Source organism: Symphalangus syndactylus, chromosome 11, assembly GCF_028878055.3.
Source record: "Symphalangus syndactylus isolate Jambi chromosome 11, NHGRI_mSymSyn1-v2.1_pri, whole genome shotgun sequence".
NCBI lineage: Eukaryota > Metazoa > Chordata > Mammalia > Primates > Hylobatidae > Symphalangus > Symphalangus syndactylus.
This window is the reverse complement of record NC_072433.2, coordinates 135,144,146-135,171,544: the sequence shown is the minus strand read 5'-3', so window position 1 is coordinate 135,171,544 and position 27,399 is coordinate 135,144,146. Positions and strand designations below refer to the sequence as shown.

Sequence of the window (27,399 nt, the reverse complement as noted above, 5' to 3'; positions counted from 1 at the left end):
TCTGTTAAGAAAGCTTTTATCCAACAAGAGCCTATAGCTTCACTCAGCATCAGAGCCACGGCCTCCTGTTGGGTCCTCCATGTGGGGAGCAGGGATGCAGCTCAGCCTCCAGCCCAGGGCTCTCCTGGTGGTCTCCGGGCATCCTCAGTTGTGGCTCCTACCTCACACCTTGTCCCTCTTGTCCTCATCTGGAGTCCTGCCAGGCCCACCTGGGGTCACCACAGATGACCCATGCACGGGACAGCGACTGAGAGGGGATACGAAGGTCTTCTGGGTCCACTCATCCCAGGCCAGCGTCCACCACAACTCAAAAGACAGCAGGGGGACTGCACCCACCACTCCTCCCAAGCAGTGGTTGCACATTTCCAACACAGCGAGGACCACCACGGGAGACCCCTGCGGCCACGGATGGAGCCGCCAGACCTGCCCCTTCCAGGGTGCACGGCTGGGAGCCCCCCAGCGTCACCCGGCCTTTTTCTGTGGGCAGCAGTGGGTTCAGGGCAGACAGTGGGAGGGTCAGTGGAGGATGGTCCCAGCCAAGGGGATGAGCTGGATCCCAGGCGCCTGGTCAGCCTGGCTCGCGGCACCCTTCACGGACACCGCCGATCAGAAGACCTGGTGTGGGAATACACGTGTGTGCCAGGCCCACCGTCAGGGTTTACAGCGCTTGCTCTGGCCCTCGGAGGTGGCCGCGGCGGCCCGCTTGTTGCGGTGGTGGGGAAAGGTCGGCATGAGCTCCGGCTCACAGGCTGCAGGGAGAAGGGTGGCTCAGTGTTGGGCAGGGCAGGGCCCCAGACAGGAGGAGCAGGCCCCGGTCTGAGTCCAGCTCTGCCTCTGGACCTGGCCCTGGGCTGTCTGTGCCTCCACATGCGCCTGTCCTCTTACCCCAGAAAGTGTGTGCCGTCAGTGAGGGCACCAGGCCACTTCACCACCCACCCAGGGCAAAACGGGCTCCCAGCCATTCCCCTGCAGAGTGAGTCTGAGGAACCCTGCACACTCACGTAGGGCCCAGCCATGCCCCGCAGAGCGAGTCAGGAACCCTGCACACTCACGTAGGGCCCAGCCATGCCCCGCAGAGTCAGGAACCCTGCACACTCACGTAGGGCCCAGCCATGCCCCGCAGAGCGAGTCAGGAACCCTGCACGCTCACGTAGGGCCCAGCCATGCCTCGCAGAGTCAGGAACCCTGCACGTTCACGTAGGGCCCAGCCATGCCCCGCAGAGCGAGTCAGGAACCCTGCACGCTCACGTAGGGCCCAGCCATGCCCTGCAGAGCGAGTCAGGAACCCTGCACACTCACGTAGGGGCTTCTCCTTGAAGTAGGAGCTCTCCAGGCAGTCCCCGGCTGTCGCCCTGGAGGAGGCAGGCTGCGTTAGTGTGACTCTTGAGTCCGGCTTCCTCATCTCCCACCCAGCTGAGCAGCCTGTGACTCAAATTCTCAAAGGAAGCCTGGTGGCCAGAAACCACTCCAAGGGGCTACACCTGGGGAGGGGCCTCTCCACCGCCGTGAGGTTGGGCTCTGGGAAACGGTCTGGACAGTGTGGGGGGTGGCAGTCCCCGCCCCCCATGCAGAGATCAGCACCTTTTCTTAGGGTCGTACATGAACAGGAAGTGCAGCAGGCGCAGCCCGGCCTCGGACAGCCACGGGAACTTGTGCTTCAGGTTGTTGTAGGGCTGCTTCCGGAGGCTGTACTGGCCGACCAGCGGCAGCTTGGAAAAACCCTATGGGAGGCAGGAGCTGAGGCGCAGAGGGCGTGGGCATGGGCAGGGGCTAGAGGGCGTGGGCACGGGCAGGGGCTGCGGGTGCAGAGGGCGTGGGCACGGGCGGGAGCTGCGGGTCTGCCCAGGATGCCCACCGGCCAGATGTTCTCACTGGGCGTCCCCAGCAGCTGCATGATCAAGTCGATCTGGTGAATCTCGGAAGTGCCGGGGAGAAGGGGCCTGTGGGCCAGCAGCTCAGCCAGGATGCAGCCCACAGCCCTGCAGAGAACAGCGGACCTCACTGCAGCCAGGCGTCTGCTGACCCCGCCAGCGCGAGGAACAGCGGACCTCACTGCAGCCAGACCTCTGCTGACCCTGCTAGCGTGAGGCACGCTGGGTCAGGGACACTGTGAAGGACAGGCAGGGACCACTGGCTCCCCTCCTGGGCCCCGCAGACCTCCCACGGTGACAAGGGCAGGGGCAGGCATGCCTCCTGCAGACCTCTGTGCTCCGGGCCTGAGAACAGCAAGCTAAGTTCTCACACCTCCTCCTGGGTTCCCAGGCTCAGGCCCACCTCCCTGGGAGTAGGAGGCTGGCAAAGACCCCACTGCACTCCTGCCCCTCCCCTGAGGCTGAGCTCAGGGACCAGGTGACCCAGCTCCTGTCCCAGCCCTTCCTGAGGCCCCAGGAGCCGTAACCGTATCTCCTCACCACATGTCGATGCTGGTGGTCTGTGTGGTGGTTCCCAACAGCAGTTCAGGGGCACGGTACCTGCACACAGAAGCACCCACCTCAATACGGCCGGCTCCTCTCCCCCAGCCCAGGCCTCCACAGGACACAGCCTCCCTGAGAGCCTGTGGTGGCTGGGAAACCTGTCCCAACTTGGACCACCCTCTGCCCCAGGCCTTGCAAATCCAGGTGGTGCACACAGCAACGGCTGCTGGGGGCGAGAGCTGTCACATGCAGCCGTGTCCTCAGAGTCGCAGGGACCACGGACCCTCAGCACACAGCCACACCAGCCACTACCAACCCGTTCTCAGATGGGGAGTACATGACACTGGGGTCCTGACCTGAGTCTGACCAACTCTGATGTTCAGCCCTGGCTAAGCATGACCCTGTTCGGCTAAAAGTATCCAGGAGGAAGAACCAGGGAAAGCATGCAAGCTGCCCGTCCTTCAGTCCGTGAAGCAGCCTTCCCTCCAGAGATGGTTTCACAGCCATGGTGTGTTTCCAGCTCTCAAGGTGAGGTGTGTCTCATCTAGGCAGGCCCTTGATGCCACTGAGCCAAGCTCTCACCACTTTGTGGGACAGCCCTGCTGTGTCCTAGAGGCTGTTCTAGACCCAGCGTTTGAGTGTGCACAGACCCTATAGCTTAACATTCCCAAGGCCACGGCAGCTTCAGCCTGACATCCCCAAGGAGACCTCCACTAGGCAGGCCTGGTCCCCAGGGGCCACCACGCTTCAGAAGGACTTACCAGAGAGTCACCACCTTGGGGGTCATTGGCTTTACTGGGACACCATAGGCCCGGGCCAGGCCGAAATCCGCTGCAGCAGAAAGGGGAGTGTGTGTCACCAAGTGGGGGCTGACAAGCTGCCATCTAGGGACAGGGCCTGGCCCAAGTTGCACCCACCTGTCTTCACACAACCCTTGTCAGTCATGAGCAAGTTGGAAACCTTCAGGTCCCTGTGATAGAAAAACACTGGCAGGTGGCTCCCAGAGGGCCAGGGGGGCTGAGGTCTCCCCCATGGCACGGATGCCCGTCACTTCCTGCACGTTTCCTCAGGTTTGGGCTTTTTAGTATCTCTTTTTTTTTTTTTTTTGAGACAGAGTCTCACTCTGTCGCCCAGGCTGGAGTGTAGTGGTGCAATCTCAGCTCACTGCAAGCTCTGCCTCCCGGATTCACGCCATTCTCCTGCCTCAGCCTCCCGAGTAGCTGGGACTACAGGCGCCCACCTCCACGCCCGGCTCATATTATTATTATTATTTTTTGTATTTTTAGTAGAGACGGGGTTTCACCGTGTTAGCCGGGATAGTCTTGATCTCCTGACCTCGTGATCCACCCGCCTCGGCCTCCCAAAGTGCTGGGATTACAGGCGTGAGCCACTGCGCCCGGCCTAGTATCTTTTTTTTTTTTTTTTTTTGAGATGGAGTCTGGCTCTTTCACCCAGGCTAGAGTGCAGTGGCGAGATCTTGACTCACTGCAGACTCTGCCCCCCGAGGTTCAAGCCATTCTCCTGCCTCAGCCTCCCGTGTAGCTGGGACCACAGGCGTCCGCCACCTCGCCCAGCTAATTTTTTGTATTTTTAGTAGAGACGGGGTTTCACCGTGTTAGCCAGGATAGTCTCCATCTCCTGACCTCGTGATCTACCCGCCTCGGCCTCCCAAAGTGCTGGGATTACAGGCGTGAGCCACTGCGCCCAGCCTAGTATCTTTATTATTTTTTTTTTCATTAACTCGTACATGCTCTTAATGTTTGGGCCTTTTAAAAATGGGAGTGCATGGCCGGTCGAGGTGGCTCCCACCTGTAATCCCACACTTTGGGAGGCCAAGGTGGGTGGATCACTTGTGCCCAAGTGTTTGAGAGCAGCCTGGGCAACACAGAGAGACTCTTTCTCTATTTTAGAAAAAAACACAAATGGAGTGCAAGCAGTGGGCAGGCTGCTGCAGCTGGGAACCCTTGAGCTTTTAGTAACTTTCCACAGGAGGCAGCAGAGTCACGACTCAGCCGAATTTGTGCTTCCAACTCGACCTAGCTGTCACCCACCTGTGGATAATGAAGTTCCTGTGCAGATACTGGAGGCCCCGGAGCACCTGCAGCACGATGCACTTGACCTGTGCAGAGGGTCAGAGGTACCAGTCAGGGTGAGCCTGCAGGGAAGCCCGGCCGGGCCCTGCCACACCCACACTGGCCAGCAGGACTAGCAGTCCCAACAGCCCAGGAAAGCAGTGCCCTCAGAAGGCTCTCGGCCCTGGGGCTGCCCGTTCCCAACAGCCCAGGAAAGCAGTGCCCTCACAAGGCTCTCGGCCCTGGGGCTGCCCGTTCCCAACAGCCCAGGAAAGCAGTGCCCTCACAAGGCTCTCGGCCCTGGGGCTGCCCGTTCCCAACAGCCCAGGAAAGCAGTGCCCTCAGAAGGCTCTCGGCCCTGGGGCTGCCCGTTCCCAACAGCCCAGGAAAGCAGTGCCCTCAGAAGGCTCTCGGCCCTGGGGCTGCCCGTTCCCAACAGCCCAGGAAAGCAGTGCCCTCAGAAGGCTCTCGGCCCTGGGGCTGCCCGTTCCCAACAGCCCAGGAAACTAGTGCCCTCACAAGGCTCTCAGCCCCAGGGCTACCTGCTCCCAGGAGATGCCCCCACCACAGGAATTCCACCTCACTGAAGCTCGCTAAGACACTGGGAGGTGGAGGCAGAGGCAGCAGCCACTCTGCAAGTCCCCAGGTGCCCTGTTTTGTTATAAATGTGCACCGCAAGGGCCCATGAAGCCCATTCCCCGACCCCAGGCCCCTCTGCCACGCACCTGGGCCTCCGAGAAGGGTGTTGGCATATTCTCCAGCAGGCTGGCCAGGTCCTGCTCACAGTAACCCATCACCAGGAAGATGCTGGAGGAAACAGAAAATGCATGCCACCCTCCAGCCTTCTCCTAAGGGCTCAAAGTGGAGCCTCCCCTGCTGCAGGAGGGGACATGGGCAGGACAACCTGTGTCCCCCTCAGACAACGGGCTGAGCCAGGCAGTGAGGTGGGGTCATCTCTTCTCTGACAACCTCATGCCCGGTGACACTCAGTCCTGGTTCTGTGCAACACCTCTAGCCCAAGATACATGCTCCCTAGGGCCCAATGCACAGACCAGGATACCGCGTACCTCTCCAGGTGGTTCCCCACAACCACCTCCTTCAGCTCCACGATGTTCGGATGATGCAGGCGGAGCAGCAGCGTGATCTCCCGCAAACTGCTGATGGGGATGCCTGGGGAGGGAGGCGGCCTCAGCGAGCCCCACCCCAGTAATGGCAGGGAAGCCCCAACCCCGGCCACTCTTGGGCTTCCTGAACACCTGATACCAGATGCTGCAGTGTCCCCCCCTCAGGGAGAATCGGGGCGACCCCAATAAGCTGAACACCTGATACCAGGTGCTGCAGTGTCCCCACCTCAAGGAGAATCGGGGCGACCCCAATAAGCTTTTTTTTTTTTTGAAACGGAGTTTCACTCTTGTTGCCCAGGCAGGAGTGCAATAGCGCCATCTCGGCTCACCGCAACCTCCGCCTCCCGGGTTCAAGCAATTCTCCTGCCTCAGCCTCCCTAGTAGCTGGGATTACAGGCATGTGCCACCACGCCCGGCTAATTTTGTACTTTTAGTAGAGATGGGGGTTTCTCCATGTTGGTCAGGTTGGTCTCGAACTCCCGACCTCAGGTGATCCGCCTGCCTCAGCCTCCCAAAGTGCTGGGATTACAGGCGTGAGCCACTGCCCCCGGCCCAATAAGTACTTTTAACTCTTCCTTGACCAAATACGAATCGGCACCTCTCTAACCACCGTGGACATCCATCTGGGGCATGGCAGGGCGCTGCCTGCACAGGCAGGTGCTAGGGGTGGAGGGGACAGTAGAGATGAGCCTGCGGTGAGGCTGGGCGCGGTGGCTCACACCTGTAATCCCAGCACTTTGGGAGGCCGAGGCAGGCGGATCACGAGGTCAGGAGATCGAGACCATCCTGGCTAACACAGTGAAACCCCGTCTCTACTAAAAATACAAGAATTAGCCGGGCGTGGTGGTGGGCGCCTGTAGTCCCAGCTACTCGGGAGGCTGAGGCAGGAGAATGGCGTGAACCCGAGAGGCGGAGCTTGCAGTGAGCGGAGATTGCGCCACTGCACTCCAGCCTGGGCGACAGAGCGAGACTCCGTCTCAAAAAAAAGAAAAAAAAAAAAGAGATGAGCCTGCAGTGAGGTGGGCTCCCCAGACAGGAGGGAGAGCAGGGGATGGAGACCGCAGAGCACGCCTGGCAGACAGCTGAGGCTGCGTGTGGACCTGGGGGTGACGTGCTGGGCCACACCAGAACCCTCCCAGAGGCTGGCCCCCCCCCCACAACCACCGTGCAGTCACTCTGAGGAAACTTCAGGTAACTCACACCCTTCTGCCTCCTCCTAGTCCGACGTCCCAACACCCCATTTTCCTGCTCACCATCCTTCTCCTTGTCCATCCGCACCTTCTTCAGCGCAACAATCTCATCTGTCTGGGTGTCCCGGGCCCGATCTGGAATGGAAACGCATCGGTGACGACATCATCTCGATGTCCCTTGTGGGCTCCCTAGCACTGCACGGGAGCCTCTCCCTGAGCCACAGGATCCCTGTTCTTTCCTCTGACAACCTCACGCCCAGTGACACTCAGTCCTCGCTGTGTGCAACACCCCTAGCCTGAGACGCGTGCTCTCTGGGAGATTTCCTCATTTGAACTGGGCAGGGGGTGTCCCACTTTGCTCTGTGCTGGACCCTCGCCTCCAGCCACTCAGTTCTGTGGCTCCAGGCTCTCCGTGTCCTCCTTAGCATGCAGATCACTGCTTTGTGCTCTCTTGTAATGTCCTAAAGGCAAATAAGGTGTTCTATGTAGAAAAAAGCAAACCTTATTTTGTGTGAAGGTGGCTCTACAAAGCATCGTGCTAATGTGTGCAGCTTCCAGAATGACCTACGTCAATTTCACAGCTGTTATAAGCTTCAGTTGTGTGTGATATTTTTGTTTTTCTGAGACAGGGTCTCACTCTGTTGCCAAGGCTGGAGTGCAGTGGCGCGATCACAGCTCACTGCAGCCTCAAACTCCTAGGCTTGGCCAGGTGCAGTGGCTCACACCTGTAATCCCAGTGCTTTAGGAGGCTGAGGCAGGAGGATCATTTGAGCCCAAAAGTTCAAGACCAGCCTGGGCAACATAGGGAGATCCCATCTCTACCAAAAATTTAAAAATTAGCTGGGTGTGCTTATATACTCTTGTGGTCCCAGATACTCAGGAGGCTGAGGTGGGAGGATCACTTGAGCCTGGGAGGTCGAGGCTGCAGTGAGCTATGATTATGCCACTGCACTCCAGCCTGGGCAATAGAGCAAGACCCATCTCAAAAACAAACAAAAAGAAAAAACACCTGGGCTCAGGTGACTCCTCCAGAGTTGCTGAGGTTATAGACATGCGCACCGTGTCCAGCTCCTGCTGCTTCTGGAAAGTTCTGTATTTTGTTTCTCTAACGGTTCTCTCTACTCTGCAGTGACACATTTGCATTATGGGTGTTAGCAACTGGATGCTTCCATTTATCCAGAAATGGTATAACGTTTGTGATAACTACATCAGGAATTAAAGTTCCTGAACAAGTTTCTGCCCTGGTTCAGAGCACAGGGTCTGAGTCCCTTTCAGCCCCAACGCGGCTGCTGCTTCGACAATCTCATCCCACACTCTGTCACAGCCACGAGCTGCGGCTACACGTCCTGGCCTTGGCCACTCACACACAATGCCGTAGGTACCCTCTCCAATGCGGTTCAGCTTCTCAAACTCCTTCACACTCCTGCATCGTCCCAGCTGAAAGAGAAGGGTGTTGTCAGTGTGGAAATTTGGCAGCTGATGGAACAACTACTGAGGAAATTTCAAATGGAATTTGTACTAGGGAGCCCACTCACGTCTTGCTCACCAAACAGAAAGGCAACCACACGTTTGGGCTCATTTTTTTTTTTCTTTTATTGAGACTGAGTCTTGCTGTGTTGCCCAGGCTGGGTGCAGTGACAAGATCTCGGTTCATCGCAACCTCCGCCTCCTGGGTTCAAGTGATTCTCCGGCCTCAGCCTCCTGAGTAGCTGGGATTACAGGCATGTACCACCACAACCGGCTAATTTTCTATTTTTAGTAGAGACGGGGTTTCACCATGTTGGCCAGGCTGGTCTGGAGCTCCTGACCTCAAGTGATCTGCCCGCCTTGGCCTCCCAAAGTGCTGGGATTACAAGCGTGAGCCACCGTGCCCTGCCTCTTGGGCTTTTCTGATGAGAAAAGGTGGTGACAATACTGGGCGAATGCTTTGAAAGAAATATCAGAGGCAGCCACTTAGATACTCCCTTTCAATCCCACATACAAAAATACATCTGTGGCAGAGGCTGCTGTCCCAGCATCCCTGTATCACTACCTCCTGTAAGTTATGAAACGCTACCCAGTGGCATCTGGCCTTGGGATGTGAGCTGAAGGGACCGTGTTACTTCCAGGTGAAAGGATGCTTTCACCTCTCCTCACCTCAGTGATGGGAAGACAAAGGGAACCAGAATGCCTGGCCCACCTGTGCAAAACAACTGCTTCTCTCCAGAATGTTAGAGGAGAGTGAAAAAAGGCATCATCTTACTTGAGGCCCTGTATTTTGGGGTCTCTGAACTAGTAGTCTGTACCCTTCTCCATGGATCTAAGAAGCACATGTAGGCTGGGCGCAGGGGCTCACGCCTGTAATCCCAGCACTTTAGGAGGCTGAGGTGGGCGGATCACGAGGTCAGGAGATCTAGACCACCCTGACTAACACGGTGAAACCCCGTCTCTACTAAAAATATGAAAAAATTAGCCGGGCGTGGTGGCGGGCGCCTGTAGTCCCAGCTACTTGGGAGGCTGAGGCAGGAGGATGGCGTGAACCCGGGAGGTGGAGCTTGCAGTGAGGCGAGAATGCGCCACTGCACCCCAGCCTGGGTGACAGAGTGAGACTCCGTCTCAAAAAAAAAAAAAAAGCACACGTAGCAAGGTTTGAAACCTCACAGCCCCCATTTCCCTGCTTCTCTTCTCTTAACCCTCAGTCTCAAACCTGGGTTCAAGCAATCCTCCCACCTCAGCCTCCCAGATTGCTGAGACTACAAGTGTGAGCCACTGGCCGCATTTGTCCTCAGTTTGATTCCTTCCTGACACCTGGGGACCGAGTCAGAAGCATCTGGCCTGGCACTCACTGATGGCCTAGTCTCAACCTCCCTTTCCCGCCTCAATCCCCCTTCTCACATCCTCTGCTTGTGCTCTTCTCGACACCCTTCTTATTTCTGGCTGTCCAAATCCCTGTCACACTTCCTGAACTCAAAGAAATGCCAGGCCAGGCTGGGCGCGGCGGCTCACGCCTGTAATTCCGGCACTTGGGAGGCCGAGGCGGGAAGATCACTTGAGCCCAGGAGGCTGACGATGCACTGAGCCGTCATCACGCCCTGCATTCTAGCCTAGGAGAGAGCGCGAGACCCTGTCTCCAAAAAACAAAAAGGAAAGGCCAACTCCCTACTTCACCCCAGAGTCCAGCACAGGGCTGTCAGCGCGGTGAGCGCTTGCTGCACGTCTGAATGAGCCAAGTGTGGTTCCTGTTGTCATCCAGCCACGAGCTGTTAATGATTCTTACTGAACACGTGGCTTAGTCTCTCAGAGCATCAGCTAGCAGTTAAAACACAGACCAGCGGCCAAAGTTCAGGCCTCTCCGCCCCCACCAGCCGTGCACCTGGGCAACATCGCCCAACGCTCCGAGGCTCCCTCCTGGTCTCTGCAGAGAGAGGCACCGGCACCTCTGCAAGGGCCGCGCCCAGGGCTCGCGTGAAGCCGCCAGACAGCGCTGGACCCCCCTCGATGCAGCCCAAGCCCAGCGGGAGCCTTCAAGCTTCAACTCGTCGCGCAAGTAAATTCTCCCCAGAAACAAGCGGCTCGCGGCTCAGCCTGCAAAGCCCAGCCCGGGCGCTGAACTCAGCAGTGCCAGAGCTGGAGCCCGGAGCCTGCTCTTCCCACGTCGCGGGCCCGTCTCTCCGCGGGCGCGAGGCATCCCTGAGCCCGCCCCGGCCCCCCAGATCTCCGGGGACCAGCTGTCGGGGTCCCGAGCCCGCCCCACCCCGGGTTCCGCCCCCGCCGCGGGGAACTCTGCGACTGTCGTTCCCGCCCTTGCCGGAAGCCTCGGCGCGGCAGCGCGACACGAGACTCCCCAGACCTAACCGAGCAGTGCCGCTAGCGAGGCGGGCAGAGCTGCCCGGGTGGCACCCCGCGCACCCTGTGTTCCGGAGGCACCGTGAAGAAGCCCTCCTTACGAATACACTTCAGACGGATCTGCTCGGACTCCAGATCTGGCTCCGCCATGCCGAGCGCTGGCCCCACCTCTCTTGCGCGCAGGCGCAGACACGGACGGCCCCGCGGCGCAGGCGCGAAAGCTCCTTCCCGGGCTTCCTCTCCTTAGCAACGGTTACCAAGAGACGCTCCAGCGAGTCCGCCCTAGGAGCTTGGCTCCAGGGACCGGCTCCGACTGCTGCAGTTCGGGCCTTATTTTAGGGTGAAGCCCGGGCACCCGACCCGGCTGCGCCGTAGTGGGAGGCCACGGCGATCATCCAGGTGAAGGGTCTTCCAGGTGAGAGGGGTCCCCCAGGTAAGAAGGTCCTCCAGGTGGGAGTCCTTCATGTGGGGAAGTCCTCCAGGTGGAGGGGGAGGGTCCTCCAGGTGAGAGGATTCTCTAGGTGGGGGGGTCCCCCAGGTGAGGGGTCCTCCAGGTGAGGGATCTTCCAGGTAAGAGAGTCCTCCCGGTGAGAGGGTCCTCCAGGTGAGAGGGTCCCCCAGGTGAGAGGGTCAGCCAGGTGAGAGGGTCCTCCAAGTGAGAGGGTCCTCCAGGTGAGACGGTCCTCCAGGTGAGGGGGTCCCCCAGGTGAGGGGTCTTCCAGGTTAGAGGGTCCTTCAGGTGAGAGGGTCCCCAAAGTGAGGGGTCTTCCAGGTAAGAGGGTCCTCCAGGTGAGAGGGTCCTCCAGGTGAGGGGGTCCCCAAAGTGAGGGGTCTTCCAGGTAAGAGGGTCCCCCAGGTGAGGGGTCTTCCAGGTAAGAGGGTCCTCCAGGTGACAGGGTCCTCCAGGTGAGAGGGTCCTCCAGGTGAGAGGGTCCTCCAGGTGAGGGGGTCCCCCAGGTAAGAGGGTCCTCCAGGTAAGAGGGTCCTTCAGGTGAGGGGGTCCCCAAAGTGAGGGGTCTTCCAGGTAAGAGGGTCCCCCAGGTGAGGGGTCTTCCAGGTAAGAGGGTCCTCCAGGTGACAGGGTCCTCCAGGTGAGAGGGTCCTCCAGGTAAGAGGGTCCCCCAGGTGAGGGGTCTTCCAGGTAAGAGGGTCCTCCAGGTGAGAGGGCCCTTCAGGTGAGGGGGTCCCCCAAGTGAGGGGTCTTCCAAGTAAGAGTGTCCCCCAGGTGAGGGATCTTCCAGGTAAGAGAGTCCTCCCGGTGAGAGGGTCCTCCAGGTGAGAGGGTCCCCCAGGTGAGAGGGTCAGCCAGGTGAGAGGGTCCTCCAAGTGAGAGGGTCCTCCAGGTGAGACGGTCCTCCAGGTGAGGGGGTCCTCCAGGTGAGAGGGTCCTCCAGGTGAGGGGGTCCCCCAGGTGAGGGGTCTTCCAGGTTAGAGGGTCCTTCAGGTGAGGGGGTCCCCAAAGTGAGGGGTCTTCCAGGTAAGAGGGTCCTCCAGGTGAGAGGGTCTTCCAGGTGAGGGGGTCCCCAAAGTGAGGGGTCTTCCAGATAAGAGGGTCCCCCAGGTGAGGGGTCTTCCAGGTAAGAGGGTCCTCCAGGTGACAGGGTCCTCCAGGTGAGAGGGTCCTCCAGGTGAGGGGGTCCCCCAGGTAAGAGGGTCCTCCAGGTAAGAGGGTCCTTCAGGTGAGGGGGGTCCCCAAAGTGAGGGGTCTTCCAGGTAAGAGGGTCCCCCAGGTGAGGGGTCTTCCAGGTAAGAGGGTCCTCCAGGTGACAGGGTCCTCCAGGTGAGAGGGTCCTCCAGGTAAGAGGGTCCCCCAGGTGAGGGGTCTTCCAGGTAAGAGGGTCCTCCAGGTGAGAGGGCCCTTCAGGTGAGGGGGTCCCCCAAGTGAGGGGTCTTCCAGGTAAGAGTGTCCCCCAGGTGAGGGGTCTTCCAGGTAAGAGGGTCCTCCAGGTGAGAGGGTCCTCCAGGTGAGAGGGTCCTTCAGGTGAGGGGGTCCCCCAAGTGAGGGGTCTTCCAGGTAACAGGGTCCCCGAGGTGAGGGGTCTTCCAGGTAAGAGGGTCCTCCAGGTGAGAGGGTCCCCCAGGTGAGAGGGTCCTTCAGGTGAGGGGGTCCCCCAGGTAAGACGGTCCTCCAGTTGGGAGTCCTTCAGGTGGGGCGGTCCTCCAGGTGAAAGAGTCTTCCAGGTGAGAGGTGAAGGTGAAGGTCCTCCAGGTGAGGGTCAGGTCACTTGGTCCAGGGATGTGGCTTCAGCAGGCATTTGGGTGCCTCATCTGTGTTCGGGACATGGGGACTCCGGGAGACTGAAGGAAACAAGTGCCAATGTCCATGCTGTCAAGTTCTGTGACAGAAATAAGCAGCATCAAGTGAAAGACAGGAGAGAAGCTCTGTGAGGGGTGGCATTCAGGCTTAGCTTCTGGGCGGGAAGAGGCAGCTATGTCAGCATTCTCTAACGAGGTCTGGCAAAGTAGATACCTCCCCTCACTCATGGAAGACCTGACTTCTGAGGGTGGTAGAAGCGGCTCTCACAGGCACCTGCCTCTCCAATTTCTTTCACAGCCCAGCCCTGGAAGGTGGAGGAAGAAAAGGTGACGTGGAATGTTTAGGAAGTGCCGCTCGTCCAGGTCCAGGACTGGGGCAGCCAACGTGTCCTCTAATCTGGCTTCACTGTTGACATCCAGTAGAGCAAGCAGGGCCCAAACCAATGCGCGACCAGCTCGGTAGTGGAGACCCCAACCCCGTGGCACTAGAGGAATTGAAGACACACACATACAGAAATATAGGGTGTGGAGTGGGAAATCAGCTGAAAGCCTGGAACAGAGATTTACCCACATATTTACTGACAGCAAGCCAGTGGTAAGCATTGTTTCTATGGATTATAGATTAACTAAAAGCATTTCTTACGGGAAATAAAGGGATAAGCCAAAATAAAAGGATAGGTCTGGCTAGTTATCTGCAGCAGGAGTACGTCCTTAAGGCACAGATTGCTCATGCTATTGTTTGTGGTTCAGGAACGCCTTTAAGCGGTTTTCCGCCCTGGGTGGGCCAGGTGTTCCTTGCCCTCATGCCGGTAAACTGACAACCTACCAGCGTGGGCGTCATGGCCATCATGAGCATGTCACAGTGCTGCAGAGATTTTGTTTATGGCCAGATTGGGGGGCCTGTTCCCAACAGCCCACAGCCAGACCTAGACTCCTTTCAGATTGGTTTTGATCAGCACGTAGAAAATGGGGGAGTTGAGTGTGGTATAGAAAATGGGGGTGTTGGCTGGGCGGGTGGCTCATGCCTGTAGTCCTAGCACTCTGGGAGGCCGAGGTGGGCAGATCACAAGGTCAGGAGATAGAGACCATCCTGGCTAACACAGTGAAACCCCATCTCCACTAAAAAATACAAAAAATTAGCCAGGCATGGTGGCAGGTGCCTGTAATCCCAGCTACTCGGGAGGCTGAGGCAGGAGAATGGTGTGAACCCATGGGGCAGAGCTTGCAGTGAGCCAAGATTACACCACTACACTCCAGCCTGGGCGACAGAGTGAGACTCTGTCTCAAAAAAAAAAAAAGAAAAGAAAATGCGGGTGTTGTGACCAGGCACAGTGGCTCATGCCTGTAATCCCCTGTAATCCCAACACTTTCGGAGGCCGAGGCAGGCAGATCACTTGATGTCAGGGGTTCAAGACCAGCCTGGCCAACATGGTGAAACCCCATCTCTACTAAAACTAACAAAATTAGCCGGGTATGGTGGTGGTTGCCTGTAGTCCCAGTTACTCGGGAGGCTGAGGCAGGAGAATCGCTTGAACCCGGAAGGCGGAGGTTGCAGTGAGCTGAAATCGTGCCACTGCACTCCAGCCTGGGTAACAGAGTGAGAGTTTGTGAAAGGAAGGAAGGGAGGAAGGGAGGGATAGAGGGAGGGAGGAAAACAGAGGGAAGAAGAAAGAAAGAAAACAAAAAAAGAGCATGGGGAGAGAACAATCCTAGAAAACTGATATAGGCTGTGTTCCTCTGAAGTCCATACACAGCAGGCAGGCATGAAAGTGCTTTACGTATATAAATAGATTACCATTATTCTCTTCTGAGATTTAAGTTGTCTAGCTTTCGTTCACCGAGCTTTAAGAAAAGCAGAGCTTTGGCCGGGCGTGGTGGCTCATGCCTGTAATCCCAGCACTTCGGGAGGCTGAGGTGGGTGGATCACGAGGTCAGGAGTTCGAGACTAGCCTGGCCAACATGGTGAAACGCATCTCTACTAAAAATACAAAAAAATGAGCTGGCTATAGTGGTGCACACCAATAATCCCAGCTACTCGGGAGGCTGAGGCACGAGAATCACTTGAACCCAGGAAGCAGAGGTTGCGGTGAACTGATACCAAGCCACTGCCTGGGTGACAGAGTGAGACCCTGTCTCAAAAAACAAACAAAAAAAGAGAAAATAATAAAAGTTGAAAAACCTTAGGCAAGGCTAGAATCTAATAACAGGTATACTATAGTTTATTTTGAAACTTAATTTTTCTCTCTCTAGTCTCCTATTTTTACCAAAGTGAAATCAGGTAGTACTGATTTGTTTTCAGAATAAGTTTTAGTCTTATTGTACTTAGCCTGGTTATTTGTATCAACTGTAGCAAGAATAAATATTTACCATGTAGGCTTTTTTTTTTTTTTTTTTTTGAGACGGAGTCTTGCTGTCACCCAGGCTGGACTGCAGTGGCACGATCTCGGCTCACTGCAAGCTCCGCCTCCCGGGTTCAAGTGATTCTCCTGCCTCAACCTCCCGAGTAGCTGGGAGTACAGGCGCCCGCCACCTCGCCTGGCTAATTTTTTTTGTATTTTTAGTAGAGACGGGGTTTCACAGTGTTAGCCAGGATGGTCACGATCTCCTGTCCTCGTGATCTGTCCGCCTCAGCCTCCCAAAGTGCTGGGATTACAGGCGTGAGCCACTGCGCCCGGCCACAAAAATTGTATCATTGAGAAAATTATGCCAGTTGGGGAAGATCAGATCTAGCCAAACCTCCTTTGACCTTTAGCCTTCAAGCTGCCTTCAGTTATTCTTGGGCTAGCTTTGGGAAACATTTATAGTTTCAATGATAATAGCCCCTCCCCAAAACTCAACTGTATTTGTAAAACTAATGAGGGGCCACCAGGCTAGGGAGAGGAGAGGAGCCTGAATTCTGCTAAGATGCAGACATAAACAATTATCAGCCACTATTCCAGAGGTCCTGCAGATAACAACGCTGTTGTTACCTGAGACTGGCCTCTTGCAGTATCTCTCAAGGGTTTTTTGCATGTCTGATACCGACGGCTCCAACAGGACCCACTGACTGATGATGGCACCACCTGGACCTGCCAACTACTCCTGTAGCCCCACCCAGAAGTGATTCAGCACACGGGAGGATCCTGTCTCACACCCTACGATGGCCCCCCACCCCCGCAACCCATCAGCAGCAAGCACCCATTGCCTAGCGATCCCACCCCTTCCCCCAAACTACCTTTGGAAAACCCTAGTCCCTGAATTCTTGCGGAGACTGATTTCAGTAATCATCAAATTCTGGTCTCCCATTCACTTGTCTCTGTGAGTTAAACCCTTTCTCTACTGCAGTTTCCCTACCTTGATACACTGGCTCCACCTGGGCAAGAAGAATCCACTGGGTGGATACAGTATGAAGCCAGTTTTCCCAAGGGCTTTGATGGGCACCATAAGTCAACTTTGATTCCTTACAGCAGTCTGTTTATATTTGAAAGCATGCCATTCCAGTCAAAGCCTTGGTAAAATATGCAGTGTCTCTATGTCCTACTACAAGAGAAAACAGATGGTTACTGCACATGCACACATCGTTATACTGACATTAGAATACAAATAGGGGAAGGGAGAGGGAAAAGTTTTTTTTTTTTTAAATAGTTCTCACAAATAGTTCCCAATTTTTGGAGAAATCAGAAAGAAATATGCTACTCAAGCAAAATATAAAAAACAAAAAAGAAAACAAATATGTTCCAAATCTTCCTCACAGGAGTGTACTTTACTCAATTGCTAAAAGCTGCAAATAGCTCAAAGTTAAAAAAGTTTTTGGCTGGGCGCGGTGACTCATGCCTGTAATCCCAGCACTTTGGGAGGCTGAGGCGGGCAGATCACGAGGTCAGGAGATCGAAACCATCCTGGCTAACACGGTGAAACTCCGTCTCTACTAAAAATACAAGAAATTAGCCAGGCGAGGTGGTGGGCGCCTGTAGACCCAGCTACTCTGGAGGCTGAGGCAGGAGAATGGCGTGAACCCCGGGGGGCGGAGCCTGCAGTGAGCCGAGATTGTGCCACTGCATTCCAGCACTCCAGCCTGGGACATAGCGAGACTCCATCTCAAAAAAAAAAAAAAATAAAGTTGGTTCTTTCAGAACCAAGAATCCGTAATGTTTTAAGCAATAAACGTAAAAAGATTATTTCAGTCTTATATTTAGTCCATGAAATTAACTCTTGTTTTGCCCAATATTGGATGAACAATCCTCATGAATATAGCAGCTCTCAATGAGTCTTAGAAGTTTTTTGCTCTATTCCAATGGCACAATCTCTAAAGTGATCGGAAACTTACATTGAAGAGTACCTCAGAGTTCCATAGCTGATTATAAACTGCTCTATAAAAGGATCAAAGTAAAACAACAGTTGTGGTTGACAAAAGCCTTAGAACAGCCACAGTTAAAGACATAATTGAGGCGGGGCACAGTGGCTCATGCCTGTAATCCCAGCACTTTGGGAGGCCAAGGGGGGCGGATAACTTGAGGTCAGGAGTTTGAGACCTCCCTGGCTAACATGGCAAAACCCTGTCTTGGCTGGGCACAGTGGCGCACACCTTTAATCCCGGCACTTTGGGAGACTGAGGCAGGTGGATCACTTGAGGTCAGGAGTTTTAGACGAGCCTGATCAACATGGTGAAACCCTGTCTCTACTAAAAAAATGCAAAATTAGCCAGGCATGGTGGTGTATGCCTGTAATCCCAGCTACTTGGGAGGCTGAGGCAGGAGAATTGCTTGAAACCAGGAAGTGGAGGTTGCAGTAAGCCAAGATTGCGCCATTGCACTCCAAGCCTGGGCAACAAAAGCAAAACTCTGTATCAAAAAAAAAAAAAAAACCTCGTCTCTACTAAAAATACAAAAATTATCTGGCCATGGTAGCATGTGCCTGCAGTCCAGCTACTCTGGAGGCTGAGGTATGAGAATTGCTTGAACCCAGGAGGCAGAGGTTGCGTGAGCCACGATTGCACCACTGCACTCCAGCCTGGGCCACAGAGCAAGACTCTGTCTCAGTAAAAAGAAAAAAAACCGACATAATTGACAAGCAAATTTGGTTACTTATGTGGCATACAACAATTTTACATAATAATCGTAATTACTACTAATACCATATACTAAGATGTATCAGAATCACAGGCATCTCATACCATTTTGGAACACACACTAACAACACGTTTATATAAATATAATCCCAAGAAAAACACCATTTCACCTTTAACAATGCTTCCTGTATGATTTCATTATACCAAATAAGCCATATATCTCTTTTTGGACTTCAGGCACAGTGGCTCACGCCTGTAATCCCAGCACCCTGGGACGCCAGGCGCAGTGGCTCACGCCTGTAATCCCAGCACCCTGGGAGGCCGGGCGCAGTGGCTCACGCCTGTAATCTCAGCACCCTGGGAGGCCGGGCGCAGTGGCTCACGCCTGTAATCCCAGCACCCTGGGAAGCCGGGTGTGGCAGCTCACGCCTGTAATCCCAGCACTATGGGAGGCTGAGGTGAATGGATCACGAGGTCAGGAGATCAAGACCATCTTGGCTAACACAGTGAAACCCTGTCTCTACTAAAAAATACAAAAAAATTAGCTGGGAGTGGCGGTGGGCACCTGTAGTCCCAGCTACTCGAGAGACTGAGACAGGAGAATGGTATGAACCCAGGGGGTGGAGCTTGCAGTGAGCTGAGATCGTGCCACTGCACTCCAGCTTCGCTGACAGAGCAAGACTCTGTCTCAAAAAGAAAAAAAAAATACAAAAATTAGCCAGGTGTGGTGGCAGGCACCTGTAGTTCCAGCTACTTGGGAGGCTGAGGCAGGAGAATCGCTTGAACCTGGGAGGTGGAGGTTGCAGTGAGCCGAGATTGTGCCAATGCACTCCAGCTGGGGCAACAGAGTGAGACTCCATCAGACACACACACAAAAAAATTAATGAGGACTGAAGAAACAATTTGATTTTGGAAAGTTTGTCAAATATAAAAAGTGTTTTTTTTTTTTTTTTGAAACAGAGTCTTGCTCTGTCACCCAGGCTGGAGTGCAGTGGTGCAATCTCGGCTCACTGCAAGCTCCACCTCCCGGGTTCATGCCATTCTCCTGCCTCAGTCTCCTGAGTAGCTGGGACTACAGGCGCCTATAACCACACCCAGCTAATTTTTTGTATTTTCAGTAGACACAGGGTTTCACCATGTTAGCTAGGACAGTCTCGATTGCCTGACCTCTTGATTCGCCCACCTCGGCCTCCCAAAGTGCTGGGATTACAGGTGTGAGCCACCGTGCCTGGCCTAGAAAAAGTTTTTTTTTTTTTTTTTTTTTTTTTGAGACGGAGTCTTGCTCTGTCACCCAGGCTGGAGTGCAGTGGCGCAATCTCAGCTCACTGCAAGCTCCGCCTCCCGGGTTCACGCCATTCTCCTGCCTCAGCCTCTCCGAGTAGCTGGGACTACAGGCGCCTGCCACCACGCCCGGCTAATTTTTGTATTTTTAGTAGAGACGGGGTTTCACCGTGGTCTCGATCTCCTGACCTCGTGATCCGCCCGCCTCGGCCTCCCAAAGTGCTGGGATTACAAGCGTGAGCCACCGCGCCCGGCTAGAAAAAGTTTTAAAACAGTTGCTATCACTAAATAGGATCACAGGTCATTGTAAAATAACTCATTCACTTAGCCACAGTGATAGCTCACGGATTTCTCTTTTTTTATTTTCTTTTTTTTTTTTCATTTTTACCTTTCTTATGGTGCTGATAACTAAAAGATTTCAAAAAAAAAAATGTAGAAACCTTTAATCTTTGAGGGAATTTCTCAAAAGATAAAGACAGCATAAGGCCAATTAAATCTCTCTAAAATTTTATAAACAAATCTATTAAATTGTAAACATCTTGACCATAAGATATAATTTTCAGGCTGGGTGTGGTGGCTCACACTTGTAATCCTAGCACTTCGGGAGGCCAAGGCTGGCAGATCACTTGAGGTCAGGAGTTCAAGACCAGCCTGACCAACATGGCAAAACCTCGTCTCTACTAAAAATACAAAAAGTAGCCAGGCGTGGTGGTGTGTGTCTGTGATCCCAGCTACTTGGGAGGCTGAGCCAGGAGAACTGCTTGAACCTGGGAGGTAGAGGTTGCAGTGAACCGAGATCACACCACTGCACTTCAGTCTGGGTGACAGAACAAGACTCCATCTAAAAAAATAAAAATAAAAAAATAAGGCCCTAAGTCTGGGTGCGGTGGCTTACACCTGTAATCTCAGCACTTTGGGAGGCCGAGGCAGGTTGATCACCTGAGGTCAGGAGTTCGAGACCAGCCTGGCCAACATGGAGAAACCCCGTCTCTACTAAAAATACAAAAATTAGCCAGGCATGGTGGTGGGTGCCTGTAATCTCAGCTACTTGGAAGCCTAAGCCAGAAGAATTGCTTGAATTGCGGAGGTTGCAGTGAGCTGAGATCGCACCACTGTACTCCAGCCTAGGCAACAAGAGCAAAACTCTGTCTCAAAAACAAAAAAAAGATAATTTCCATAAACATTTTTATAACTTTTTTTTTTAATTAAAGAGTGGGTTAATGCTTCAAGAAAGACTTGTTAATCTGACATAGGCCAAAAATGCACCACTCTAGCCCAGACAACAAAGCGAGACTCCATCTTAAAAAAAAAAACAAAAAAAACTTTTTACAAACTTTATCAAAACTTACACAAACCATTTATGATATACTTGGACTTCCTGTTTTACCCTGAACATTCCTCTTTCCAAAATAACCAGCCATTTTAGAACAAAAGTTTACCACACAAGATTCTTTCTCATATGAAATTATTTTCCTTTTAACTTTTCATACTAAAAATACCTCCTTGTAACTATCTTTACATCTGCAATTATATATTTATTTAAAAAAAAATTTTTTTTTTCAGATGGAGTCTCACTCTGTTGCCCAGGCTGGAGTGCAGTGGTGCAGTCTCGGCTCACTGCAAGCTCCGCCTCCCAGATTCACGCCATTCTCCCGCCTCAGCCTCCCATAAAAATATTTTTTAAAAAATTAGCCAGGCATGGTTACAGGCACCTGTAATCCCAGCTACTTGGGAGGCTGAGGTGGGAGAATCTCTTGAACCTGGGAGGCAGAGGTTGCGGTAAGCCGAGACCACACCATTGCGTTCCAGCTTGGGCAACAGAGTGAACTCTGTCTCAAAAAAAAAAAAAGAAAAAGGAAAGAAAACTGTGGTAGTCTTCATTTAAAGTTACTTCTCTGTTAACCATTTTTTTTTTTTTTTCTCAGACAGAGTTTTCCTCTTTTTATCCAGGTTGGGGTACAATGGTGCCATCTTGGCTCACTGCAACCTCCACCTCCTGGGTTCAAGCGATTCTCCTGCCTCAGCCTCCCAAGTAGCTGGGATTACAGGCACCTGCAACCATGACCAGCTGATTTTTGTATTTTTAGTAGAGACAGGGTTTTACCATGTTGGCCAGGCTGATCTTGAACTCCTGATCTGAGGTGATCCACCAACCTCGGACTCCCAAAGTGCTGGGACTACAGGCGTGAGCCACCATACCCGGCCTAACCATTTTTATAGCCTGTGAATTTTAGGTGTTTACCTAAGTAAGAACCTTATGGTTAAATAAATGTTCCTCTTTTTTTTTTTTTTTGCTTATAACTCAGGATTTATCTTTTTCCATTAAACAATATTAAATGCCTTATTTATCAAAAAATTAGTCAAACATAATTCCCTTTTGTGTTGCAAGCCTTATAACCCTCATGCCAAATTTTGACAACTTACAGTATCTCATAATGATAAATATTAAACTCCTTTACCAATAAATCTAAACAATAATGTATGTTGACAATTCTGAAGACATTTCTAATTTTATTTTACCAATAATTTTAAAGCTAGCTTATTTTTTAAGGATTTACTTAAGTCACATGAACCTGAAAAAGCATTTGGGCTTAAGATTTCTATTTTTCTGGCCAGGCATGGTGGCTCACACCTGTAATCCCAGCACTTCGGTAGGGTGAGGCAGGTGGATCACGAGGTCAGGAGATCAAGACCATCCTGGGTAACATGGTGAAACCCCATCTCTACTAAAAATACAAAAAATTATCTGGGCATGGTGGCAGGCTCTTATAGTCCCACTACTTGGGAGGCTGAGGCAGGAGAATGGCGTGAACACAGGAGGCAGAGCTTGCAGTGAGCCAAGATCGCGCCCCTGCACTCCAGCCTGGGCGACAGCAAGACTCTGTCTCAAAAAAAAAAAAAAAAATTTATATTTTTCTGATACAGTATTTAAGTGCTTTTTTTTCCTTTAACCCAATTAATTAAAACTCTTTTATATATTTTTGGTAGTGAAACATTATATACATGACTCATAGATACATAGATTATTAGACACACAGAAGACGCATTAAGACCCGTTCTTTTTTTTTCTACTATTTTAAACTTCCAATTTCTTTCCTTCAATCTTTTTTTTTTTTTTTTTTTTTTTTTTGAGTTGGAGTCTCACTCCATCACCCAGGCTGGAGTACAGTGGCACAGTCTCAGCTCACTGCAACCTCCACCTCTTGGGATCAAGAGATTCTCCTGCCTCAGCCTCCTGGGTAGCTGGGATTACAGGCACCCGCCACCATGCTCAGCTAATTTTCGTATTTTTTTTTTTTTTTAAGATGGAGTTTCGCTCTTGTTGCCCAGGCTGGAGTACAATGGCGCAATCTCAGCTCACTGCAACCTCCGCCTCCCAGGTTCAAGCGATTCTCCTGCCTCAGCCTCCCAAGTAGCTGGGATTACAGGTGCGTGCCATCACACCCAGATAATTTTTGTACTTTTAGTAAAGACGGGGTTTCACCATCTTGGCCAGGCTGCTCTCAAAACTCCTGACCTCAAGTGATCCACCCGCCTTGGCCTCCCAATGTGTTGGGATTACAGGCGTGAGCCATTGCGCCCGGCCTAAACTTCCAATTTTCTGATAACCTGTTTCATTGTCTTAGGCAATTTTCAGCTTGATAGCCCTAAATTGACATACCGAAGGAAGAACTCTTAGGTGAAAAATCAGATAGCAAAATTTACATCTCAGAATACAGAGGGAGAGTCTGGGTGTGCTAGAGGGACATTAAAAATGAATGTTACCTGTAATCCCAGAACTTTGGGAGGCCGAGGCAGGCAGATCATGAGGTCAAGAGTTCCAAGACCAGCCTAACCAACATGGTGAAATCCTGTCTCTATTAAAAATACAAAAATTAGCCAGGTGTGGTGGCGGGCACCTGTAATCCCAGCTACTCAGGAAACTGAGGCAGGAGAACACTTGATCCCAGGAGGCGGAGGTTGCAGCGAGCCAAGATCATGCCACTGCGCTCTGGCCTGGGCAACAGAGCCAGACTCTGTCTCAAAAAAAGAAAAAGAATGCCAAGTCAAACATAAAATCATAGGCTGTGCATGGTGGGGGCTTCAGTGTGGGTGTGGGGGCTGCCCACCTCAGCTTCCCTCTTCACTGAGAACTGTTCTGTTGCTCAACAAAACTTTGTCCTGTTCACCCTCCGGGTGTCTGCATAACTTCATTCTTCTTGGATACAGGAGAAGAATTTGGGACTTGCTGAAACACAGATTCAAAAAGGGGGTGACGGCCAGGCCTGGTGGCTCACACTTGTAATCTCAGCACTGTAGGAGGCTGACGTGGGCGAATCACAAGGTCAAGAGATCAAGACCATCCTGGTCAACATGGTAAAACTCTGTCTCTACTAAAAATACAAAAACTGGCCGGGTGCGGTGGCTCATGCCTGTAATCCCAGCACTTTGGGAGGCCGAGGAGGGCGGATCACCTGAGGTCGGGAGTTCGAGATTAGCCTGACCAACATGGACAAACCCTGTCTCTACTAAAAATACAAAAAATTAGCCGGGCATGGTGGTGCATGCCTGTAGTCCAGCTGCTCGGAGGCTGAGGCAAGAGAATCGCTTGAACCCAGGAGGCAGAGGGTGCGGTGAGCTGAGATTGTGCCATTGTACTCCAGCCTGGGCAACAAGAGAGAAACTCTGTCTCAAAAAAAAAAAAAATTAGCTGGGCGTGTGGGCGGCAAGCCACCCAAGGCGCCAAGGCAAGAGACCGAGGACAGGAGCTGTTCCGGTATAATAAAATATAAAACAAGAATAGTCATACCAGATATAGACCTTAGATATGATTATATATATCATTAATCATTAGTTGGTAGTAATTACTCTTTATTCCAATATTATAATAATCCTTGCTCTATAATCGTAATCTAGGATAAACCAGGCCATACAGAGATAGGAGCTGAGGGGACATAGTGAGGTGTGATCCGAAGACAGGAGTGCGAGCCTTCTGTTATGCCTGGACATGGCCACCAGAGGGCTCCTTGGTCTAGCGGTGACGCCAGCGTCTGGGAAGATGCCCGTTGCCAGGCGGACCGTGGTCTAGCGGTAGCAAAATGTGTCAAGAAACAACACCCACTACTTAGCAGACCGAGAAAGGGAGTCTCCTTTTCCCTGGGTGGGGTTTAGAGAAGACTCTGCTCCTCCACCTCTTATGGAGGGCCTGACATCAGTCAGACTTTCCTGCAGTTATCCGGAGGCCTAACCATCTCCCTCTGATGCTGTGCTTCAGTGGTCACGCTGCTAGTCCACCTTCATGTTCCATCTTGTGCACCTGGCTCTGCTTTCTAGATAGCAGTAGTAAATTAGTGAAAGTACTAAAAGTCTCTGATATGTAGAAATAATGGCATAAGCTGTCTTTCTCTTTGTCTCCTCTCTCTCTCTGCCTCGGATGCCAGGCAGGGAAGGGCCCCCTGTCCAGTGGACACGTGACCCACGTGACCTTACCTATCATTGGAGAAGACTCACACTCTTTACCCTGCCCCTTTTGCTTTGTATCCAATAAATAACAGCGAAGCCAGACATTCGGGGCCACTACCGGTCTCCATGCATTGGTGGTAGTGGCCCCCCGGGCCCAGCTGCCTTTTCTTTTATCTCTGTCTTGTGTCTTTATTTCTACACTCTCTCGTCACCGCACACAGGGAGAGACCCACCGACCCTGTAGGGCTGGTCCCTACATGGGCGTGGTGGCACGCACCTGTAGTTCCAGCTACTTGGGAGGCTGAGGTAGGAGAATCGTTTGAAACCAGGAGGCGGAGGTTGCAGTGAGCTGAGACTGTGCCACTGCACTCTGGCCTGGCGATAGAGGGAGACTCCGTCTCAAAAAAAAAAAAGCGGGGGAGTGACAATGTAACACTCCCACTCACCAGACTGCAGGCAGGGGGAACAATCGAGCTGTGACACCCTTGGGGCTCTGCGGTTCCTTGGGGGGCTGACACTGTAACACATCCCCACTCACCAGACCACAGGCACGAGGAACAATCGAGCTGTGACACCCTTGGGGCTCTGTGGTTCCTTGGGGGGCTGACACTGTAACACATCCCCACTCACCAGACTGCAGGCACGGGGAGCAATCGAGCTGTGACACCCTTGGGGCTCTGCGGTTCCTGGCATCTCCACGTTTTGGGCGCCACCACATTCCCCTTGTCCAGACTCCCATGCTCAAGGCAGAAGCGGCTTGCGCATGCGCGGTCCAGCCATGGGCTGAGCGCAGATCCCTCGGCCGGGCTAGGTGGGCGGGGTACTCCAGGGCCAAGCCTGGAGCCCAGGAGACCCGGCTAGGGGCACCACCGGCCACAGAGGCCTCCAGCTAGAGAAGCAGCACCCCAAAAAGTCCTGTGTCAACTGTTTTAGAAAAAAAAAATCAGGTAACACAATAGCAAGCAATTTAACATCTGAGAGGGACGTGTCTGTTTCCACTCTTGGGGTTCCATAAGAAAAACAGAAGTTTCTCCCCAAAAAGGAATCTGGTGCCTTCTCTTCTACACAGGAGTCTGTATATGTGTATGTGGCATACGGACTTAATGAAGCTACTATGTTGGAATATGTCGGATATTAGCTTTTACTTAAGTTTACTTTTGACCATTAAGCCCTCTTAAAAATCCTCTTGACTGAGCGCAGTGGCTCACGCCTGTAATCCCAGCAGTTTGGGACGCCAAGGAGGGTGGATCACAAGATCAGGAGTTCATGACCAGCCTGGTCAAGATGGTGAAACCCCGTCTCTACTAAAAATACAAAAATTAGCCGGATGCGGTGGCAGGTGCCTGTAATCCCAGCTACTTGGGAGGCTGAGGCAGGAGAATGGCTGAATCTGGGCAGCAGAGGTTGCAGTGAGCTGAGAACGTGCCACTGCACTCCAGCCTGGGTGACAGAGTGAGACTCCTTCTCAAAAAAAAGAAAATCCTTTTAAATCTTTAAATCTCACTACCTTATTTCAGCTGGGACAAATTGCTGATATTTCAAAAGTAACACAAATTTCAAACCAGAAAGGATGTAGGAACCAAACCCGGGCTGTCCTGGTGGAAAAATGGCGGACTCTACCTACCGAACTGCAGCGTGAGGTGATGGCACTTACTCTTCGAGTGTGGCATGGCTGGAAAAAGGTGGCCTCGTTATGCAAATAAAGCCCATCAGGTGGTCAAAATCATTTTTCCCTTGTTCTGGCTTTTTTTCCTTTTTCCCAGCTGTGGGAATTCAGCTAATTCAGAGGCTTGTTTCCTACAACTTGGAAGTTTGCTTCAGATTTGACCAAGTCTAACAGACTTCATCAAATCCAACGGGAAAAAGACTGAAACAGCAAAAACAGCAAACACAGAAGCAAATAAACAAAAAGCAGTTAAGCAAAACAAACAATCCCACAATGTATACACTTACTGAGCATGCTAATAGAAGAAGACCAGCCAGTCGTTAATGTTAGCTCTAGTCATTAAGGAGAACTTCCAAGACAGAACCCCGATTCAGCTACTTACCTAGGAATGGGGCCCAGGCTTTAGACTCCTCTCCCCCATCCTGGAATCAGGAAAAACTCCAGATGTTTCCGAGCTGAAACTCCAGGGAAGTCTCCTGCTCCCCATCATCATGGAAGCAGGAAAACTCACCTTCTTTGTTGGAAGCAAGTGAAACACCGGAAAAGGAAAAGGCGTTGTGCGCAAAATAAACCTAAGACCTCAACCAAGTTTCAGGAGATCAGAGATTCTCTGGAGAATGGTGGGGCTCCCAGATCTCAGCAAATTGTCCCACTGTCCTGAGCAATAAAGAAGGCCCAAACTGGTCCTAAGCACCAGGAGGAAACCTGTCAAAGGGCAACGCCACCTCCACTCTGAGTCCCTGCATGGTGGCCACTTCGTAAGCCAACAAGTATCTGAGACAGGTATCAGTCATCTTAGAGGTTTATTTGGCCAAAGTTCAGGATGTGTGCGTGACAGCCAACTCTGTACCTTCCTCCAAAGATGGTGGTGAGGGTTTCGGTATTTAAAGGGGAAAGGGGCTGGAGGGGAAGGAGGGAGGGTGTGGTCACATACTTGAATCCACAAGACAAAAGGGGTCAATTATGTATTTGTCTCGTGCTCAGTACACTGGCACTTCACCCACTTTTTGATGGAGTGGGTGAAGGACATGAACAGACACTTCTCAAAAGAAGACATTTATGCAGCCTACAGACACATGAAA

General features: G+C 52.6%; 1 protein-coding gene across 18 annotated transcripts; it reads right to left on the bottom strand.

The window, feature by feature from the left end:
* On the bottom strand, window positions 1–27,399 carry CDK10 (cyclin dependent kinase 10). 18 transcript variants are annotated; one of them, XM_063612573.1, is made up of 18 exons: window positions 26,700–27,399; window positions 26,306–26,518; window positions 24,929–25,575; window positions 23,319–23,437; window positions 22,975–23,225; window positions 16,215–16,400; window positions 8,165–8,237; window positions 6,864–6,935; window positions 5,554–5,656; window positions 5,212–5,293; window positions 4,466–4,533; window positions 3,332–3,384; window positions 3,176–3,245; window positions 2,412–2,471; window positions 1,856–2,075; window positions 1,582–1,721; window positions 1,249–1,352; window positions 1–749 (listed from the first exon to the last, which is right to left on the bottom strand). In XM_063612573.1, the coding sequence occupies exons 6-18, from the start codon at window positions 16,302–16,304 to the stop codon at window positions 652–654; spliced, it is 1,233 nt and encodes a 410-aa protein (XP_063468643.1). In that variant the 5' UTR covers window positions 16,305–16,400; window positions 22,975–23,225; window positions 23,319–23,437; window positions 24,929–25,575; window positions 26,306–26,518; window positions 26,700–27,399; the 3' UTR covers window positions 1–651. The 18 variants fall into 18 exon arrangements, with proteins under 18 accessions (XP_063468643.1, XP_063468650.1, XP_063468644.1 ...); XM_063612580.1 differs by having other exon boundaries at window positions 1,300–1,352; window positions 1,856–1,979; window positions 24,929–27,007; XM_063612574.1 differs by having other exon boundaries at window positions 16,215–16,397; window positions 24,929–27,007.